The sequence below is a fragment of the Perna viridis genome, chromosome 2, assembly GCF_037379345.1.
Source record: "Perna viridis isolate PV_CMFRI_1.1 ecotype Kerala chromosome 2, ASM3737934v1, whole genome shotgun sequence".
Lineage (NCBI taxonomy): Eukaryota > Metazoa > Mollusca > Bivalvia > Mytilida > Mytilidae > Perna > Perna viridis.
Window position 1 is genome coordinate 70174401 of NC_142446.1, and position 22301 is coordinate 70196701.

General features: G+C 32.2%; 1 protein-coding gene across 1 annotated transcript; it reads left to right on the forward strand.

The window, feature by feature from the left end:
• The first annotated feature begins 3738 nt into the window (after nucleotides 1–3738).
• On the forward strand, nucleotides 3739–19002 carry LOC148626731 (coiled-coil domain-containing protein 39-like). The gene is made up of 21 exons (XM_088570994.1): nucleotides 3739–3902; nucleotides 6212–6331; nucleotides 6630–6776; nucleotides 7086–7244; nucleotides 8106–8327; nucleotides 8666–8857; nucleotides 9216–9319; nucleotides 9803–10040; nucleotides 10325–10579; nucleotides 11462–11599; nucleotides 11841–11957; nucleotides 12322–12461; nucleotides 12628–12703; nucleotides 13088–13247; nucleotides 13585–13691; nucleotides 13962–14033; nucleotides 14525–14593; nucleotides 14810–14872; nucleotides 16196–16312; nucleotides 17741–17894; nucleotides 18258–19002. Exons 1-21 carry the CDS (start codon nucleotides 3804–3806, stop codon nucleotides 18326–18328), a joined length of 2820 nt encoding a protein of 939 aa, XP_088427120.1. The 5' UTR covers nucleotides 3739–3803; the 3' UTR covers nucleotides 18329–19002.
• The last annotated feature ends 3299 nt before the right edge of the window (nucleotides 19003–22301 follow it).

Genomic DNA, 22301 nt, shown 5'->3' on the forward strand with positions numbered 1-22301 from the left:
ACCAGTTGTGAGAAATATATCTTTTAACACGCTCAACAACAGCAAACAAAAAAAAATAAAAATAAAATAAAATGCCGCAAAGTAAAAAAAAAGGAATATAAGTTAAATCATAACAAAACAAAACTACGCTGTAAATCACTCGCATTAATAATACTTGCATAAAATTTTACTTTTCCGCTATTTGATGCCCCCCCCCCGAAAAAAAAATAAAATGAAATGAAAGAGTAATCAAGGGAACCAAGGTTATAGCGGTAATCAAAAGAATGTAATCCAGGGACAAAGACCAGACATGGAAAACAGACATACACAACAAAGAACATAAAGTAACTAAAATCATACATACAAAGTAACAAAAGTAAATGAGCAACTCGGACTCCACTAAAAACTGGGAGCATGGACCAGGTGCACCGGTAGGGTAAGCGTCCTCTGCTTTTCTAGAAACACCCGCCGAGTTGCTCATAAAAAGTCAAGTCCGGGGTAGACAAACGAGGAAAGGAAAACTATAACCCGTTGAATAAATCAGTTTTCATAGTGGTGATGGATACACCATAACGATCCACGAGTTCATGATGACGACCATAAAACTTCTGTAGTGATGACTTCAATCTTGTAGCAACATAATCCTGTTTCAGAAGCCTATTTGTTAGAGTTCTAGCGCGATACAAAAAGTCTGCGTAGTTTCGGCAAGCTCTTGCATAACGTATGAGTTGTGATATGAACACTCCATACGCAGGAGCCGAAGAGATGTTGCCACAGATGAAAGGAAAGTTGACGATTCTGAATGAAAAGTCATCACGTTTGTCGTAAAGTTTGGTCAATAGTTTTCCTTTACCATCGATTTCTAAGTGTAGGTCAAGATATGAGGCTGACTTCACAGTGTCTGTAGTATCTTTTATCTCAAGTTCTTTTGGGTAAATGCGATGTATCAAATCCCCGAAATTAGGATTGTTTAAAGATAACACGTCATCTATATAGCGGAAACTGAGATTGAAGGATCTAGCCAAACAATATTCTTTCTTTCTGATCAGATCAGCTAGTAAAGGAGCACAATTTGTTCCCATTGGAATGCCGACCGTTTGTTGAAAAACACGTCCACCACACTGGACAAATATGTTGTCGATTAAAAATTCCAGCATTTTGTAAACATCTTCCTCTGTATATTTGGAAGATGATTTGGAATTACTTCTTACAAAGTATGAGGAATCTCTACCAAGAACTATATATTTGTATCTAGGTGTACCATCTTTTTTGGAAAAACAACGATGTATAATGTTTTTAAGTCGGGAATTTAATTGAGTATGGGGAATAGAAGTATACAGTGTTGAAAAATCATAGGTTTTAATGCTATTATATTCAAATAATAGTCTTGAACTGATTGTCTCCAAAAGATCTTTTGAATTTTTCAGGATCCACATTGAATTAATACCACTACGTGAGTAACAAGTGTTGTGGTAGGACTGTAGACCCTCTTTGACAGTTGTGAGTATAGAAATTAAAAGTTTTGAAAGAGGTTTGGTGGTACATTTTGCAGATCCAGCTATGAAATGTTGTTTGTATGGATTCTTGTGAAGTTTAGGAATCCAGTATATAGACGGTAAATCACAATCATCGTCCTTGGTAGAGAGACCAAAACAGGATAGCACAGATTTATGGTTTTCCACAATCTCTTCTTTGGAAAGAGTGGTAGCAGTGTAGGTCTTATCGCTGTTATTATTTTCTACGTCTACCTCTGATAATAAACATTGGATATAAAACGTTTTGCAGACCAAAACAATGTTGTTTTGGGCTTTGTCTGCTGGTACGACAACATATTTGTCATGTATAGTAGACAATGTTTTTGCTACATCGGGGTCTTTGAAAACTGATGTAGCCTTGGCAAAGATACTGTGGAATGCCGTGTCTTTCTTGCCCCCAAAATAACTTTATCCGATTAAATATGAATAAAACAACATACCGAACCAGATTCAGACGATTGACATGGCAGGCCCGCTATATTATATTATAATAATAGGAAAATATTTTATTCGTGATAACATCCAAGCCCGAACTTTTGGGCAAAATCTTATTTTTTTCTTGTCCGCCTATTCGTCACACAGGTTTTTTTTTATCGCAACCTCTTTGAAACCATGCAATATCCAAAAGTTTATAAAACTTTGTGGGTAATAAGGACACAATACATAGCGTCGCCGGAATTGTGTGCCCCTTTAAACTTAGTTTTGAAAGACGGGAATTTTTTAATTTTTTTTAAAATCTTTTATTTACTTATTTTTGGACAAAAACTACTTTTATTTCAAAACTATTCCTACAATGTCAGTGACCTGTATTTGTTTAATTTTCCTTTCTGGTTTTGCCCTTTTGGATTTTTTTAGTCACCGTCTCTTGGCCACATCTGCTTTTAAAATGTGGGTTTTCAAATTATCGTGTTAAGTTTCCAACATTTTACCATAATGCCGTTCGCTAATTCCAGTTAGAACTAATAGCATTATTGTAACGCAATTTTCCTTACTCCGCTTTGAACTGAAGACAAAAATTGTCTACTCATCAAATTAATATCATTTGCAGACATCTAAACATATGTTGTTAAACAATGTCGGGTGATTTTTCTTTTGGTAATTTAATGCAGAACAGAGAATATCGCACAAATTAATTACAGAGAACATTGTACAATTCATTGCATCCACGAATTAAGTGTGTTATATATGTAATAGTCCGTTTTAGTTTGATAGATCTTAGGGAAAAAATCTTATAAAAAATCATTCTTCAAAGTAAATAAGCATTTGAACTCTGAGAAATATTTTTTGGAATTTTATCTCAATAGAACTAAGAAATGTCCATTAGGTTTATTGAATATCTTAATTTAATTTTCTTTGTTATAGCAGAAATATTGCTGCTCGGGTGTTAAAGCCCAACAATCAATCAATCAATCAATCGAATTTTGGAACAGGTACGTGATGTAATGAACGTATGGTTTTGTGATGGTCAATTGATATTTAAATATATAGATGTTCAAATGACTCGATGCCACTTGACTTGGTTATGTACCTAAATTAACGCATAACTCTCCCAAATACTTCAGCATACAAACAGAATTGAAAAAAAAAAAACATTAAGCCTAACAGGATTAAGATTTAATTCGAATTAAAAAAAATATGCCCCCGAGTTCGTATATACTATAAAGAGGAACTATAATGAAGTTTTTTTTAGAAAAAAAATTCAGGGCATTTCGATACGGGTATTTTGGTAAAATCTACATGCCAAAATAAATTACTTGCAAGGATGTTGTAATATATAAGGTGTGAAAGAAATATGACCTAAACAGGAAACAGATAAACAGGACGCATCACACTTAAAATGTGCGAACCCTTTTACCTACACCTAAAACGTAAGAGGTTGGAATTCCATTCAACCAAAGTCCATACTCCGACTAATTAAGAAAATAGCCTTCTAGAACATCTCTGGCATTGCTGTAATACATCCACGGGTACCTCAGGCTCAGACCATGATCATTTCTCATGTCATTTCTATATGTCAGATGAGGCTCGTGAAATCCAAAATCATTTGATAATTATAGAGTTTTATTTTTGTCACAGTTTATTAGTTACATGTAAGTTTATTAAACACAAAATGTGCGATTTCAAATTTTGGTCCATTGTATTTTGACTACTTAAATATCGGTGTTAAAAAAATAGTTGGTATTCGACTAAACCAATAGCGAGTTACGTCCCCCTTTATTTACATCCGGGGAACTTGTCTCCAAAGCAATCCGAAACATTCCAACATTTCGGCGGTTCTCAGTTGACAAAATGAGTCGGGGAGCGAACAGTATCCTCAGTGAAATAGAATGGGATGAAGGACTAAGCATGCCAGTGGCAAATGCCGAAAATAAGGCATTGGAAGACAAGGTGATGCTTTTTACTTCGTCGCTACAGCAGTTTTACAAAAAAGGGGGAGGTCAACTACTCTATTTACATTAAAAAATCTGCACTTCTTAGTATTGTATACACATTATATACTATTTAATTCATTTTTCCTGTATAGCATCGCTGAATTTGGTAGGTTATGAAATGAAAATACAGTACTTGGTGAAGTTGTATTTTAGGTATGTTTCTAATTTTTGAACAAAAACCATGTTTGTGGCAGTTTACTGTCTATACTTATAAAGAGTGAGGTGGTTTTAAAAGGTGTAAACTTGCAAGGACAATGTTATTGAGTTCATCCTGTTCAAATATTAGAAACATTCATTATACTTGAATAAACATTAATGTTAAGACAAGCCCTTACCCATTACAACTTACTTAAACAAGTTAAAGGAGACATGACACAAAAATTTCATTTTTTAAACATTTATATTTATAAAAACTAGAGTATGTTTAGATAAGAGTATAACAAACGTTTTCTCGTCAGGTAAGTGCTAAATAAAGTTAGAATGATTTATTTGTGTTATCATGACAACCTAATGAATATGCATAAATGAAAACTGGAAGTAACACCCACTTAACATATACGGAAGTGCTACATCATTGGTTCTCAATCTCCATTTGGGTGCATTGAAAATGTAGACACATGCCCAAAAAAATAAATCTTCAAAAATAGCTTGTATATATAATGCAGAGTAGTCCAATGATCTTTTTATGAGTCCGATAATCGTGTTTAGAAAGTAAGAAGACTAAAGTTCTTCTCGTTTTCTGTCAACTTTTCATTTTCGTTATGCATACAACCCTGCGTGACGAAAACACAACTACTTTGCACACTGTTATTAGGACTTGTACAGGAGGGTGCAAATAAAATAGTGACTCTTTGTGTATTGTTCTTCCTTTGCCGCTGGGTATATCAATTAACAAGCCCAGTAGACTTTATTATGGCCAAGATAAAGAGTGGGTGGCTTCTTTTATCTATACATTAGTTCTGTGTCTTGTGACAGGTGGTGATGCAGGTGTATGACTTTGATCATTAAAATAAAATTGCAATACTTTTGTCTTACAGATTTTGAAATAAGACAATTTAATTTACATGGAGAATTTGACACAATATACAATTTATATAAGGCGACCCTAGTTTAAATTGATACAACTGTAAGTATATATTTGCTGGCAAACCAAAACTTTCAATATTTTCACACTTATTTGTAGAAATCATGTAAAAAGTGCAGAAGCCCCACACATTTCAACCACTCGATCTATGAATTGAGAACCAATGACATAGCATGGTCACGTGACCACATGGCTAATAAAAATTTGTATGGCTTGGGTCATCATCGACAAATCAATTTATCTTCAATTAAACGATGAAAGTGACTACAGGGAGCATTTTTATGATATATATTAGGTGTAATAAATCAAGTAAACCCAAAATTGAGAAAATAATTTTTTGGGTCGTGTCTCCTTTAAACTACTTATACACATAAAAAGATTTTGTTATAGTTTATTCAATAGACCTTTTTGTGTTAAATGTGAGGAGGTCCAAGAGCGTGCTGAATATACACATCCTTGAGGGTAATTATTTTGTTTGACCCCAAGGCCTACATGCCTATGTACCTCGCAGAAGTATACTGACATCTCAGTGTACATTTGTATCGTGGTAGTTAATTGAAGCCCTAGAAATAAATTTAAAAGATCTGGATGTTTGTTTAGCTTTAGTGGACACAATGAAAATATTTTTATAAACATTTACTTTAACCCTTACTATAAAATCAACTTATCATGACATGGAATAATGAATTTACTAGCTATTGTTTTGGACTTGACGTACAATTTGTTCTATTTTAAACCTGAAAAATTTGATGATTCTATTTGTTGTCTGTTGGCCGGGGATGGACAAGACTCAAGTCAACACATAGCTTTATTGATGATGACGTCTCACATTAATATAAGATATAATAATATTCAAACTAGGTAATGGAGACATTCTGGTAATACAGTATTAAAGGGTCATCCTAATCATACTCCCAAACACTAATCATCAATCATCAGTAGATGTTGATATAAAAATATATTGTTTCGGAAATTTTGATTGATTCCCAGCACTGCTAAGTACTTCCACAATGCATATGGTTTCTAAACCAGTCCACAGAATTCGGAAACTAATTTGGGTTGTTTTTGACAATAGACATTTCTTCTTTTCCAATTTTCATTGTTTGTCATGTAATTTCTACTCTTTATGAATAAAAACCTCATAAAATAACAACGGTTATGTATCTTTTTCTACATTTTAGGTGCAAGACAAGCAAAAGAATATTGTAGCTTTCACAAATGAGTTGGAAGAAATTGAAGACCGTGTACATGCTATGTCTGAACATCTCAAAAATGTTAGACAAGAGCTTACACACACTCAGGTCAGTTGTCATCATAATTCTAGTATGTCTAGTATAATAAAAGCATGGCAAACTATTAGTTTGAATTATTGGTAATGCTATATTACTCTACTTCAGTATATGTACCAAAAATGTAGTAACTTAACATAATGCAGAGTAATATAAAAGATTTGCAGAAAAAAAATGAAAAAATGGATTCAGTACATGCATGGGTATGTGTATCTTTAATTGTGCATTTCTAATTTATTTAATAGCTGAAATATTTATGATACTTTCTGATGCAATTTACTTTCAGTGATATTTCTTTTTATTTGTTTAGGGTTTGGTTGGTGCCAGGAAGAAAGAAATTGAAACAGAAAGTCACTTGTTAAAGATAGCCGAGAGAGAAGAAGGCAGACTGAAACAAGAAATTCAGAAACTAAGTAAAGAGTTGGAGGAGCTAAAGGAAAAGAAAAATATGTTTGAGGTATTACTGATTAATTTAGGTTGCAAATGTGTGCTTTGGTTTTGTTTGTGTAGATCTATGAAAATTTAGTTCTGTAATATTTCACATTTAAAAGTAAATTAAAAAAATTATTATTTCAACTATTATACTTTTTGTTAACAGAAAATGAATCGAATAAGTTAAACTTCAAATGAATTGCAGAAGTGAGGAAATAAAATAAAAACTCAAAAGAAAGTAATTGTACATGTTGAAACATATGTATTATGTGTTGCAAACATATGTCAATGTATACAGAAGTTATCAACAATTAAATGTTATTGTCTTTTTTAGAACAACATTTTCAAGCAAACACAGACCCTTGAAGAGATGAAATCTCAGATGAATTGGGACCAGCAAGCTTTAGAGGCATGGTTGGAGGAATCAGCGAGGAAAGATGAGGATTCAATGGCAATACAGAAATACACAAGACATGATGAGAGCAAAATTAAGGTCAATTACCACATCTTTTTATAGGCCTGTCTAAAATGGGACATATTATGGTATACCGTTGTCCATCTGTCCGTCCATCATCAACACTTCGGACAATAATTCAAAAACACTTTCACCAACTTTTATGAAAATTTGTTGAATTGTTCTTTATCTATTGACATAAGCTCCCTTTCGATTTTTATAAATTTAAGATTTTTCCTTTCCGTGTTATGAATTTTTATACTTAAAAAAGGGGGATTTTCAAGTTTTCGGACAATAACTCATGAACTCTTTCTCATACTTTTATGAAACTTTGGTGAATTGTTCATATCTATTAAAGTAAGCTCCTTATCAATTTGTATATATGTCAAATTTTATGTTTCCTTGTTACGAAGTTTTATTCTTTAAAAAAGGCAGAAACGGCCAAGAAAATTTATTCGTTGAAAAATTGTTGGAAATGGACCATTTGTAATGATAGTGCCAAAATATTTGTGCATTTTCTATTTACTCTTTTTTAGGGGGGAGGGGGGTATTTGACAGGGCTCACAGTATTTCTGGTTGATCATATAACTTCATTGAAAGCAAAAGGACAAGCTAAAAGGGCAACAGGCATATCATGCACTTAAAGCACAGCTCTTTATTTTGTACTATTTCAATTTTAGAAAAGTGTGAATAGTTTTGATATTAGGAAGAGCTACCATAAATGCCATCAAGGTGTTTTATATTGTTGAGATTGAAATGTGCTAAGTTGTCATATAACAGAAATGAATTTGTGAGATTTCTAGTCATACATTGTCATGTTATGGCAACAGTAAGACAGTTTTACTGTTAAAACAAACTTTGATTTCTACAAAACTGATTGTTTGTTGTATTGTTTTGCAGGAACTTTCTTTGAGAATGGAAAGATTAACTGAAGAAAACAACAACAAGAGAAAGGTACTTGACCATGAAACAACACAAACCCTTACAGCTCAGATTGAGTTAGATAAAACTGCTGAAGATTTTAGGAAAGCTCACCAAGAAAGACAGGAGATTATTCAACAATGGGAAAACACTCTGGAACAAATGCAGAGACGTGACAAAGAAATGGATTTACTTGCAGCTGTATGTAAAATAGTGACACACTTGTGTTTTAGGAAACCAAGGATTATAGTATTTTTTTTATTATATGAGAAAACAAAACATGAACATCTTAGATATTTTTTGTTAATTTGTTTAGTAAATAGGTCATGTGAACTTGAATGACAATTTAATTTCATTCAGTGGATCTAGATATTGTGATAATATGAAATCCATAACAAAAATAACGAACGAGAAAAATGAATGAAAAAATCAAACATAAACACTACCCACATGTATATAATCGTTAATATAGAAACTAATTTATTATCTAATACTATGTTACATAGTTACAATATAAGGTGTTTTTGGTGATTTTCTAGCAACTAGCCAGGGTGAAAGGAGAAGTCAGGAAAAGAGATGAAGCAATCAAAGAAAAACAACAATTTTTAGAAAATGAATTAGAGAATAATCGGGAACAGGAAAAGAAGATTTCAGTAGCAGAGAGGATTGCTGCTAAGACAAGACTAGATCTTCAAGAGGCTGAAACAATGAGAATACAGTTCAGTGATGAGGTAATGAAAAATAGATTATGTATGAACTTTAAAAAAGAGAAATGTTAATGACGACTTTTGCAGAAAGAGCTGTTCTGAAAATCCTCTGTCTGCCAGTTCACACATATGAAATATAAAAAATGCTGGGAGGGATTTTGATCATTTTTTTGCAAAATTAGTCTTGATAATGGGAAGCTGTGTTTTCATAGTAACTAATTTTTTTTTAATGTTATAGAATTAAGAGGAAGCATATCCAGTGCTTCAGCAAACCTTTTTGTTGGATTTTATATTTTTCAATAAATTTTTGTATGTATGTTCAAAATCAGTTCTCTTTCTTTGTTTTCCTTAGATCTCATTATTTTGCTTTTCTTTGTAATAGCTTGATGCTCTTAAAAGGACAGTTGATCGTACAGCCACTGACCTTGAGGTCACACGGTCACAGGTTTCTCAGCTGAAGAAAGAAGTTGGAGATAAAACTGTTAAGTATGTTTCTTTTCAACAAAAACATTCAACTGTTTAGTCTTGTCTTTTTTAATAATATTTTTCCCTACAAACAATAATTTCAATGCAAGAGTTGATCAATGATTCAAGAATTGGCAGTATGGATGTTAACTGTAGTTTGTTATCAGAGTAAAATAAGTTCAACATTTATTCAAGGTTAACATTTACAAAGCTCTCTCTTAGATATATTTATGAGACATTTGAAAATAAGGTTTCATTTTATGACAGTTGGTTGACTTTAAGATGTCAGTACTAAACAATAGAAAAGGGAACATATATGGTGAAATGCCACAAATGCACCGTCATTTAACCTTTATTAAAATGATAAATACAGAGATCACCAAAAGGTGTTTAATATGTGTAAACACACCTGAAATATACATTTTGAATCTATTATGGGAGAACATTTTTGATTATAATTTACCAATACAACTTTTCTCAAAAATAGTTTACTTTAAATTGTAGATTGCAGCAAGCCAAAGAACTTAGAGAAACGTTGATTGACAAATTAAAGATTGCAACAGAATCTACACTGAGTGCTGAGGAAAGAGCTGCCAGAATGGATGAGATGTTACAAGAGGAAGAGAAAAGACAACATGCCATTGATGCCGAGTTAAAACATTTAAGAGACTTGCAATTTAGAAAAACAGAAGAGCTTCATCAGTGTAAAGTTAAGGAGAGGAATACTGAAGCTGAAATACAGGTAACCTTAAGCTTAAAAATATTTAACCAAAAAAATTGTAATGTACAATAATGTATTTTATGTGAAATCAGCAATTGATTTTGAATTTCCAAACTTTGTTATAGTTTTATGTTCTAATGTTTCAGATTTTTTACTTTATTAATGTACATTTTTGTTTGCAAACTAAGAAATTAAATGTGAAAGTTTCTTTTTGGAAAGTTTAATCTAATAAGACTTTTGTTAAAATATTTACTAAAAAAATTTTTCATAATGTATTTGTATTGTACATGCTGGTCTTATTGTAGGGAAGTCAAGCAGCCATAAAAAACTTGAATAGCAAGGTTGGAAAATTGGACACAGATTCACTAAAGCAACAAGAAATCATATACAACCAAGATTTTGCTGTCCAACAGCTTGAGAGACGTATCAACAGGCTGAAAGGGGAGAGAAGTAATGAGGAAAAAGTGGCATTAGAACAGAAAATCAAAGAACTGACTGAGGACCTTGATCAGAAACAGAATACTCACACACTGCTCACACTACAGCTGAAAAGACTTCAGGTATGATATCACACACTGCTCACACTACAGCTGAAAAGACTTCAGGTATATCACACACTGCTCACACTACAGCTGAAAAGACTTCAGGTATGATATCACACACTGCTCACACTACAGCTGAAAAGACTTCAGGTATATCACACACTGCTCACACTACAGCTGAAAGACTTCAGGTATGATATCAAATACTGATACACTGCTCACACTACAGTTGAAAAAATTCAGGTATGATTTCAAATACTGATACATTGCTCACTCCAGCTGAAAAGACTTCAGGTATGATATCACGCACTGCTCACACTCCAGCTGAAAAGACTTCAGGTATGATATCAGACACTGCTCACACTACAGCTGAAAAGACTTCTGGTATGATATCACACACTGCTCACACTACAGCTAAAAAAAATTCAGGTATGATGTCAAATACTGATACATTGCTCACTCCAGCTGAAAAGACTTCAGGTATGATATCACGCACTGCTCACACTATAGCTAAGAAGACTTCAGGTATGATATCACACACTGCTCACACTCCAGCTGAAAAGACTTCAGGTATGATATTACACATGGCATTCACTACAGCTGAAAAGACTTCAGGTATGATATCACACACTGCTCACACTATAGCTAAAAAGACTTCAGGTATGATATCAAATACTGATACACTGCTCACACTACAGCTGGAAAGACTTCAGGTATGATATCACACACTACTGTATTTTGTAGTATGGAACAGTATAATCTGCTCCTATTATCTATTTACTCTTGAATGATTGTCTGTACTGCCATTAGGAATACATGTGTTTTGTTCAGTATTAAGAAGGTTGAATTGCTACTTTTTTTCTTTCAATTAGCTTTCAGTTTTCATTTATAATTTTTCAGGATGACATAAGAAGGGTGAAGAGAGAACTGGAGAAAAGTGGAGCTGAGAAAGGAGACTTGACCAGTAAAATAGAGGAATTAAACTTGTATAATGACAGTTCTGAGAGAGAACTGAAGAAAATCATCACAAATAAACAGGTTTGTAAATCACACACAATAGAAAATAGTCTTATAAAACAACAAAATTGTTGAACATTTATCATTTAAAATAAAACCATAAACAAATCTTAAAATGATAAACAATGATCTGAACATATTTTTTAATTCTAAGAAGGAAAATGTTTAAAATGTTTTAAAGAAACATGAAAATCATATTTTTCTGTTAATTTTCAACAGTAGTTGTCTTTAATACTGTTGTATTTTTATATTTCCATTATAGGATATGATGGTTGATCAGAATATATTGAAACTTGAGCTGAAGAGAATCCGTGAGAATCTCAATGACAAATCAGATGATGTATTGAGTCAGGAGAAACGTAGATTACAACTGGAAACTGTAAGTAAAATTTCGAAGCCAAAAAGTATTATTTCCTTATAAGTTACTAATTTATTAATCCAAGGTTATAGAAATGTAAATTAAAAGAAAAAATACTATGCAGATGAAAGTTCACAGGAAAATGTTTTTTTATTTTTTTTTTATTTTAAAGAAAAATTGGTCAACATGTGAACTTTAATTTGTATAAAGGTCCTATCAAAATCTGACTGTCTTAGAGATACATGTATAATATTAGATACATGTATAATATTAGATACATGTATACATTGTGTATATAAAACTGAAGCTCAAGTTTAAAAAATGTCTTTGTAGAATTGTAAATAGGACAAATGTGCCACATTGCAAACAATAATTTTTAATTCAGGCAATGAAGGAGAGACGACAGGAGATCACCATTCACAAAGAGATGTTACAGGCCCAGTTCAAAGCAGCTGATGATGAAAGACAGCAAATCAGTGCTGAATTACATGAAAGAATCTCTAAAATTGATAAACTCAGAAAAAGGTTGGTTTTTTAAATCCTAAGTAAGTAAATTAAGATTGTAATTTTTCCCCAGAACTTTAATGGTCTATTACAAAATTAGAATCTACTTTGTACCCATACCATGAAGTATGGAAGTTTGACAAACATTTTTGTTTTTGTGAGTCTGTTTGTATTGTTTTATTTGTAGATATGAGATATTGATGATTTCAATGGCTCCACCAGAAGGAGAAGAAGAAAGATCACAAGCTTATTATGTTATAAAGGTAGATTTTATGAAAAGAACACTTTAAATGTTCCTTCAAATTTGTGAAGGAACATGATCTGTGGTACCTACTTGAAGTAAAGTTGCTTACATGATGTAAAAATGTGGATAGGGAATCCGAAAGGATGTGTATAGTTTTGGTACTATCCAAATATTTAGCTGACAGCTATAAATGATCCAGTTAAAGTATTGTCAAAATGAATTTTTAATTAGCAATTATTTTGAAGAGAAATTGTTTATAGGTATACTGATATCTCTATCAAATATTTGTCTCAGATATTTCTGTCAGTATCATATGTAATTTTCTTCTGAATAAAAGGATTAAAGTTTCAACTTTCAGTTTTCTACCAATGTTTGATGTTTTAAAATAATATCCTGTTTCTAGGCTGCTCAAGACAAAGAAGAGTTACAGAGAGAGGGAGATGATTTGGATGCTAAGATCAGGAAAGCAGAACAGGAAATCAGAGCTCTGGAAAATACACTCAAACTCATGAACAAGAGAAATGAAACTTACAGGAAGAGCTTCAACAAAGTCACAGAAACTAGTATGTTATTGCACTAAGTATTGTGATAAAATTCACAGAAAGTAGTATGTTTTTGCACTAATTATTGGGATAAAAGTTACGAACATATCTTTTTTCATAATAAAAGTAGTGGAATTTACAAACTTTAAAGAAAAAAAATGAAAATAGTTCTACATTACACAAGCAATTTTGATTTAACTCATACCAACCAGTTTACGTGAGAAAGTGATCAGCATTACCTATCCTTTTAGGACTTTCAATACTTTTCCTTTGAAGAGGGATAATTGATTTTTTATTCTAAGGGAGATAAGGCTTAATCTTGTACATCATTATAATTTGGATGTTTTATTCTGTTAAGGTGATGAGATGGAAGAGAAAGGTCAGTTGGAGGAACAAATGCGAGCTGTTATGGATAAATACAAGTACAAGAGGAGGCAGATCAGAGAACTACAGGAAGATCTCAAGGTTTGTTGACAGAAATCAGAGTAAATTTAGTCAAACTCTTTGCCAATACTTGTATGAACTACTCACAGTGTTAAGAACCAAATTAAACTTTAAAGATATTTAAATCATGGTAATCATAACATTTGGACAGAGAGTTATGATGTATATATAGTTCACTTTTCATGTCTTTGAAAGTAATTTTGTAAGTTTTTGTATCTAGTTGAAATTTGTGTTTTGTGACATCTGCATTAACTTCCACATAGGATTGCTTACCTTTGTATATATTTTCAGACAATGAGCAATACACTAGACAATCTATGCAGAGATCAAGATGCTTATGAAGAAATGATTGATGAAAAGAGGGTAAGTATTTTTATGTCATTACTGTTGTAGTTTAATCCAAATTTAATAATATAATAGCAAGTTGGTAGGTATTGTAGAAAAACAGAATCTGCTTTCCCAACCAAGGCACTTTGTGTAGACTCTAGGTTGTTCATTTACTCTTAAGGTCCTGTGTGTATTCTTTTAGTTATGTATTACTGGATATTTATGGTATTTTGTCTGTTCTCTTTTTCTAGTCTTCCAAATATCCTGCTCATTATTCTAATCATGGCCTTTTACTGTCTTATGATTGAACAGCATTTAGACCATTTCTGATGTTGCCATGTTAACCAAAGTAGATATGGTAACTTCATTTCTTTTGTCATTTTGTAGTAATAATGTCACTAAAGGTTTACTGTTTTTGCACTAAACTATATTCCTTAGTAGGTCCAGTAAGTCCCTTTGTAGTTCATACATAGTAAGTCTTTAATCAAAGGAGGAAATTGTGAAACAATGAATTTTTGCTTTTGTAGAACAAGGTTGTTCAGCTTGAGAAGGAATTGGATGATCAGAGAGGAAAACTAGAAAGAGTAGCGAAATCTGTAAGTCAAGAATCCACGATAAACTCATGCCAACCCTCTTTGTGTGCACAAAAGTTTGAAGATTTAATGTAACACTAAGTATGTGAAATGAAAATAAATTAAGAAAATTAAGCATATTTATCTCATTTTTTTCTTTTCGCTTCTAATTATCTAATAAAATCCTTTGCAATTAAATCCCATTTCTTAAATTATACAATTCATATTTTATTTTAACAGAATTCTAAATATGCTAGAGAGTTGAGATCTGCCAAGAAGACCAAAGGAGAAACACCAGAGGAGGTAATCTTTTTCAGTCCAAAAATACTTAAGTTGTAGGGATGAATGTAAACATTGTTATTTTGGGATTTTTTCTAACGTTGAAAGGATTGTTGTAGTAAATTGTAAATACAAAACCAGGGATTTCTTTTCCTGCTTTTTAGCAGAATTCCACAACTTAAAATCTGGATTTTACAGCTAAATCAAGGGTCCGGAAATTTTGACAGCCCATGCCGGACATTTTATCAATCTTCAGCAGATGTTTGTGTCAGTCTTTTACATGCTCAGATCGAAAATAAACTTAAAAACTTTTTTTGTGTAGTTATTTTAAGATTAATATTGGAAATTGTGTTATTTCATCACATACTCTGTCTTTTACAAAATGTCAGAGCCAGTGAATGAATTTGGTTTTGACCACACATGGACGTTCTAATATGTAAACAGAACATTGTATCTCTCGGACTTTTTCATCACATAGGCAAACTGTCGAAAACTTCTGAGTGATGAAAAAAAAATGTTGATTATTAATAAATTTGTAAAAGAAAATCGCGAACACATTTTGTATATTGATTAAAATGGTCTGTTGACATATGTGTTAAAACGATTCAAATGATGAATTAATAATTACAAACTTCGACTGATTCGTAGTTTCAGTTTCACGCAGGAAAATGGTGGACTCGTCAATCTTTTTTCTTTAATAATTAATCAACTAATAAATGTATGAAAATTCTCCAAGTCACTTCAATTAATTCGTATACGCAATGGTGCTGTACGTTTACCGTCAATTCAATTATGCAATCAACTTATCAGTTACAGGTAAATCACAGTCACAGGTGGCTGCACATTGGCTGAAATTGACACACACCTGTCAATTAACTTCAAATAAACAATTAGGAGATTGGTAGACAGGATGTTTATACACTAATAAAACCACGCAGACTGTAATATTTAAGGGTTGACAATTTTTTATGTCTGATATTGGAAAATGGGCGTTGGTCATTTGCAAAATTTGTTGGTCAATCACCGGCATTTTTTTCTGTTTCCGGACCCTAGGTTTCGATTCTCTTTTTTGTACTGTATATTTACTTCTGAATTTGCCAATTTCTGCTTTGTTTGTTGACCTTGTAAAATCATCCCTGCAAAAAAGTCCATTTAGACACAAAAGTGAAAAATCTTACGTATACTGTCTATTTCTCTAATGTTGGTATAAAGGGTTGTTCTAGTATAGAAATTTTTTGTTATGTTAAACCCTGGATGTGTTCATGAAACAAAGATATTAATAACCATGAGAGCATAGATATTGAAATTTTACAGTTAAAATTATAAATGGCAACTTTTGTCTTGCAGAAAGATTTCCATGTTCGTGAGATGAGAGAATTTAACAAGAATGTGATGTCTCAGATAGGTGGTGTCGTCTCTCAGCATCCTGATATTGCTGAAGCTGTAACAATGTACTTCTCACAGGTATGTGAAGTCCATCCTCCCAAGTCAGGGTTTTGAGTCCACCCTCACTCCCTCAAACCCCTGATATCACTCATTCATATTTAACAGGTGTTGTTCAGCACCATCTAGTGAGTTACTTAAATTTAACCCGGATCCAAACTCCAATCAAATCACTCGTAATAGAAACTCTTCGATATAACTTACCAAATAGCTACACATAACATCAATTTTTTCAGTGAAGACTCTAAACAGAATCTACATATTGCATCATTTGTGACATCATACTACTTTCAGTTACTATATTGGATCGTCCATTACCTCGTATTATTGTTTACCTTTCCACAGACATTTTATGTTAAATCGATTTTCATTGGTGCTTCGCACCCGGAGAAGCAACCAATCGGAATTGGCTGGATGATACCTGCTAAATATGAATGTGTGATGTCAGATTTGAGGGAGCGAGGGTGGACTCAAAACCCATACTTGGGAGGATGTGTAAAGTCATGCAGAAAAACAAGATCATTTGTATATAAGTAATTCTATTTCAAATTTACTTATATTTCTTGAATAAACACATGGATGTAATTTTTCTGGAAACTTGTTATTTCACGCTTTTATTAGTCAGGATTTCACAATTACAAATCTTTGCTTTACTGTTATTTACTCCTGATTTTGTCAACTTCCTCTTTCCTGTTGTTTCTCTGTTTCATCCCTGAGTATACAAAGGAAACTTATACTAAGCCTCAACATGGTTAACTGCTTATATCTATACTCAATGTCAGTTCAAGCCCATTTTTGATTTAATCATAATTTTTTTCTGCTGTTCTTTTATTGAGACAGAGTTGTCTTTCTTTTTATTTGTTATGCATTTCTCAGTTTATCAGTACTTATGATTGATATGCATGATAAAAAAAGTAATTTATGATACATTACGAGAAATTCCATTGTAATTCGGCCATTTTTGATGCTAAGTGCTGATTGTTGACAAAATACTGAAATTTGTACTTTTTTATTTCTATGTTGACAAAAAATGTAATTTCTCACAAATTTGAAAATAAACAATTATTTAGTAGGAACAACATCAGAAGGGAAACCTTTGTTTTTATTAAGTTACCAACAACCAAGTGTCGTGTTGGTAACAAAATCTCGGCCGATTTGACAATTTAAACATTGTGATGTGGATTTAAAATGTCATAGGATCTAAACAATTCACATTTTACAGAGAAGCCGTTTTATGATAAGAATGAGCAAGTTATTTAACCCATTTTAAATATCGGTAGGTGTCAATAAAACTGTAGACCAATTTTTATTTCAAGTTTGAACAATATGTTACATATGTGACACTTGAGTATAGGCCATTTCAAAATGTGATTTACAAGAAAATAAAATAATGAAAAGAACTGTTCAGAAAAGTTATGTTTTTTTTCCTACAAAAAATATATGTTTCAGGCCAATTTACCTCCACCAACTCCCAGTGGTGGGAGTAGAGCACTTGGTAGTTCTCGTAGCAGTTTAGGATCAGGACGTAGCAGTATTGGCAGTATTAAGACTCCCCCTAGTGGCAGTGGCAGACCAACACCTGTCCAAATTGGTGCTGATTTCGGTAGGTGTAATAAAATGAAGTTATATTTTAGGGATCTTGATGGTATCTATATAGAAATATTTGAGCAATGCTCAAGTACATGTATATGCATGTTATGGTTGAAGTAAAATCTTTAAAATGTTTGATTTCTTTAGTATATATTCCAGGATTTTGATTGTAGTATGTTGACTGGTTATTGTAGGACTTGGTTTCCCGAATTTTTTAAGGTTTTGTGGCAAAACTTGCACGATTTCAGTGTACTGTATTTTTTTTGTTTCATAAGTTGTTTTGTAACTGCCCAGAGTTTTTATTTTGCATGTTTATTTCACTAGCTTTAAACATTACCTAGATTTTACTTTTGCTAATGGTTATTTTATTCTATAGGTGGAGCTCGTTCTCCAGTTAGCTCTCGCAGTTCCAGCACAATGAGTTCTGTGAGGAGTGGCAGACGCTAGTCATGTCCGTCAAAGACCAGTTCCATCCATTTGTGTGTCTTTCAACTGTGATATCTTCAATATGAATTCCAGTTTTATAATTTATATGTTAGTGTGATAAGAAAGGTCTTTTACACAACTGAAGTGCTGGAATATTTGGACAAGTTTTTATGTGTAGAAATATTTTCTTTTCATCTATGAAGGTTGTATTTTTTCCTATTTATATACCTCCAGTTAAAAGATGGTTGTGTTACAAAGCATTCCAATAATATCATTGACTGAAGTAAGTTTTTTTCACAAGTTTTAACTACTGCCGAAGGAAATATTTCTATTGTTTCATCAATTTATTTATTTATTTGAATTGTAGTTTGAATACTTTAATATGATGAAGGGACAGTTTTACAATAAGTTTTCTCTGTCTTGACATTTGTGTTGCTGTACTCAAGAACACAAGGAATGTATTGTGATGCATGTAATACTATTTCTAAATTATGCTGTCTCATTTATTAGTTGGTCACATGAATAATGAATGTTGACTGAAACTGATGAAGGTTACATTCCTTTTTGCCATTTAAAATACTTTACAGCATATGCTAATTTTTATTATTAAATTTGTTTTGTACATACACAAATTTTTATGCGTATACAAATTCTTTACAAAAATATTGATTACAAATAAACATGTACTAATTTTAGTTCTTTTTTTCTTGTTATACCTCTATATATTTTTATAAAACTATGATGAAAATCGGATATTTTGGACAGATAATTATTTGTTTTATGGTTGTAAAGGAGATAATTCTATTTTGCAGTTGATATGTCCAGTTTCAGAAGATTGGTTTTAACATAAAATGTAATAAACATCAAATTAAAAAAAGACCATTGTTTTATAGGTGTTCTGATAGTATGGTAAACAGCTCTTTTCATCCTATCATCATGGTATTTGATGATTTTGCTCCCATTACATGTTATTCCTGGGCAGTGGTGAATCCAGGAAGTTTAGAATCACCTTTTTGAAAATTTTGTAAATTTAGTGCAAAATTTGGGTAAAACCTAGCAAATTATGGCTTGGAACCCCCACCCCTCCTTTATTAAAATCTTTTGACCTGACTCTATTTGGCCATTTTTCAGCTACACATGAACGTTCATTTTGCAGAACTTCTTTGCTATTGATGACCAGTAGTTGAATAGAAAAAAATATATGACCAAACTATTATTTTATATTAAAACAAAAGAAAAAGGAAAAAAATAAGATACCCTTATTTCCATCTACCTGCATTATCAGATGGGTAAAAATAAAATAAATTCCCAGTTGACACCAGCATATTTGAGTTAAATTAAGCACAGACAGTTATAATGTGATCATGCTGTCCAGCTGTTTGTCCTCAGTTCTAATTCCCAACTCCTCTGAAACTGCTAAATGAATTTGATGAAACTTTCACACATTCTTTATCACTTGATGCCATTATGCAACTCCTATCTTATTTGTCCATCTGAATAGCTTTTTTTTGGGGTTTCCTATAAGATTTCTAGAGTGGAGCGGGGTATCACCAAGAAAGCTTTGTTCATAGTTTTTGTAGTTAGGTAAATATATCCCCCATTGAAGAAATCTACTTTTTGTTTTTCTTTGTTTCCCTATTTTGTTGTTCCTGTGATTGTGGACATCAAAAGAGGCAGAAATTCAATGAGTATATCATGTATTTTATACAAGGTCAGGAGTTTAATAGTAGCCTAAAATGTTTCTAGGACTTTAAATTAAATAGGAAAGCTGTGTATCGGTAACCATAACTTTGAAAAAAAAAAGAAAACTGCTTCTGGTATTCCAACATATTCCCAAACCTTCAACAATATCAAGTTAAGTATGGTGGCACTCAATCGTGATGTCTTGCCATATGTAATGTTTACTAGCTTTAAGCCAAATAGTCTGTATTCCTAGAAAAGTGTTAAATGCTTTTACCTTGGGGATATTTTTATATTTACCATGTTATCGACAGATTCATTTGTTGAGATTAATGTAATACTATGTCAATTAAAAGTAGTATAACTCATACAACTGATGGATGTCGCTTGAATGATAAGTAAAACAGGACGCTAGCTAGCTTAAAAAATTTTGGTTGCCATACCGAAAAAGTAATGGATAAACAATGGAGCTTGCAGGGGTGTTGCAGCTTGTGATAATTAATATTTGAAGCAAGCGTTTAAAATTTATATACATAAAATTTATTTCTTTTAACAATCATTTAATAAAGACACCACACAGCCTTGATACTTTCACAATTGGTGATTATTATCCAATATTTCAATTTACTAGATTACAACTTGAATAAGTTGGTTAGATTTTTACTGTATCATTGCTTATGTGGTGCAATTGGTAAATAGAATGATTTACTCCTAACAAACAATGATTCCAAAACATCACTGTACTTACACTCTTCTTTACATTGATTGCCATGATATATATTTATAACTTTTTTTCTGAACTGAAAATACCAGAAAGATCAAACCTTATTCATGTCCACTTTGTCGTACTATATAAATGACTTTTCCAAATACATTGAATATTGTCAGGATTCAGTTTATTAAATCCCCTTTGCAGAGACTTCCTTCTGAAACAGTTAAGTTTTGGAACTGGGGTTCCTGGACGTATATGTTGTATTGACTATCTTTCTTCTTAGATAATTGCCTGTTTTTATCATGTTTTCTCAGCTTTCAATTATTCAGTGGAAGGAAGGTGTAAAAAATGGGTCTGATGCGCAATTACTGTCTGATATGTGGAACATTGTTTTATTATAGTGTACCTACTAAATGATGTATGTTATAAAAACTTAGTATTTACAAAGCATTAACTTTCCGACCTTGTGTAGATTGTACAACTAAAAAAATCCAGACTTAAACAAATAATTCCATGTGTTTATAATAAACAGAATAGTTCATAGACCAGTTTTTAATCGTTTTGTTTCTTTGTTTGATGGCTGGCAGTCAGATTAATGTACCGACTATGGTGTCTACCTGCGGGTGTTGCTTTTGTGAGCTAGCATAATAAAAAGTAAAGACTCAACCTGTCAGATTAGTACAAAGCAGGGTCTGTTCGATTGGTCAATCGTTCTCTTCCTGAAATGCATGAAATATCCACCATAGGATGTTAAACAATGATCAATCAATCAATCTTAATAAACGAAAACTGACAAGATCAGTGAGAGCATGGGACAAATCGTTTTCGTAACTTGACATTTCTCTGAAAAGAAATTCGATACTTTTAACCAGGGCTTATGCCAAAACTATAGGTAAATATTGGCTTTGAGTGTGTGCGTTTTTTTTTTGGTCGACAATACCATGCACTTATACTTATGTAGTTCACTTTTGGATAAAATAGGTTTTCCATATAACAGTGATACAGCTAGTGTGTGTGTGGTTAAGAATTCATCAATTGGAATTTTAAATCAAACGCTTTATCCACCCGAGCATCTATTGCGATACTGATAGCTGAAAATGTTTGAATCTGTATGTTCCATTGCAGAGTATACAATTTAACATTCCTTCAAGAATTATTAAAAAAAAAAAAAACAAAAACAAAAACAAAATAATAATAAAATAAAAATAATATTAAAAAACAAACAAACAAACAAACGGCACATTAACATAAAACAGAAGTTGCAATGTCATTTATTTACAATATCCAATATGTCAACAGGTGGAGAACAAATAAATTGTACCTGCTTGGTGATGGTACAAATGTAACAGGTGTATGTGAGAGTTAAAGATGCAATCGGTTGTTGCTGTTCCTCAAACTTGCATAACATCATATAATGGTTTAAAATCAATAAGTTTCGAAGTCTCTGAGATATAAAAAAAACTTTTTTAAAAAACACATTTAAAAGTGTACGTGTAGATAATCTAAGATAGATAAATCTATACAGTGTATTACTAAAGGAAGAGACCGATTTCTTTGAGCCGCACCTCCTCTGAAACCATACTAGGTCGAATATATTTGTGA

Coding starts and splice junctions, on each gene's coding strand:
- LOC148626731 (XM_088570994.1), top strand. CDS start 3,804: ATGAGTCGGGGAGCGAACAGTATCCTCAGTGAAATAGAATGGGATGAA. Junction 7,245..8,105: donor ATGATGAGAGCAAAATTAAG/GTCAATTACCAC, acceptor ATTGTTTTGCAG/GAACTTTCTTTGAGAATGGA. Junction 9,320..9,802: donor GTTGGAGATAAAACTGTTAA/GTATGTTTCTTT, acceptor TTTAAATTGTAG/ATTGCAGCAAGCCAAAGAAC.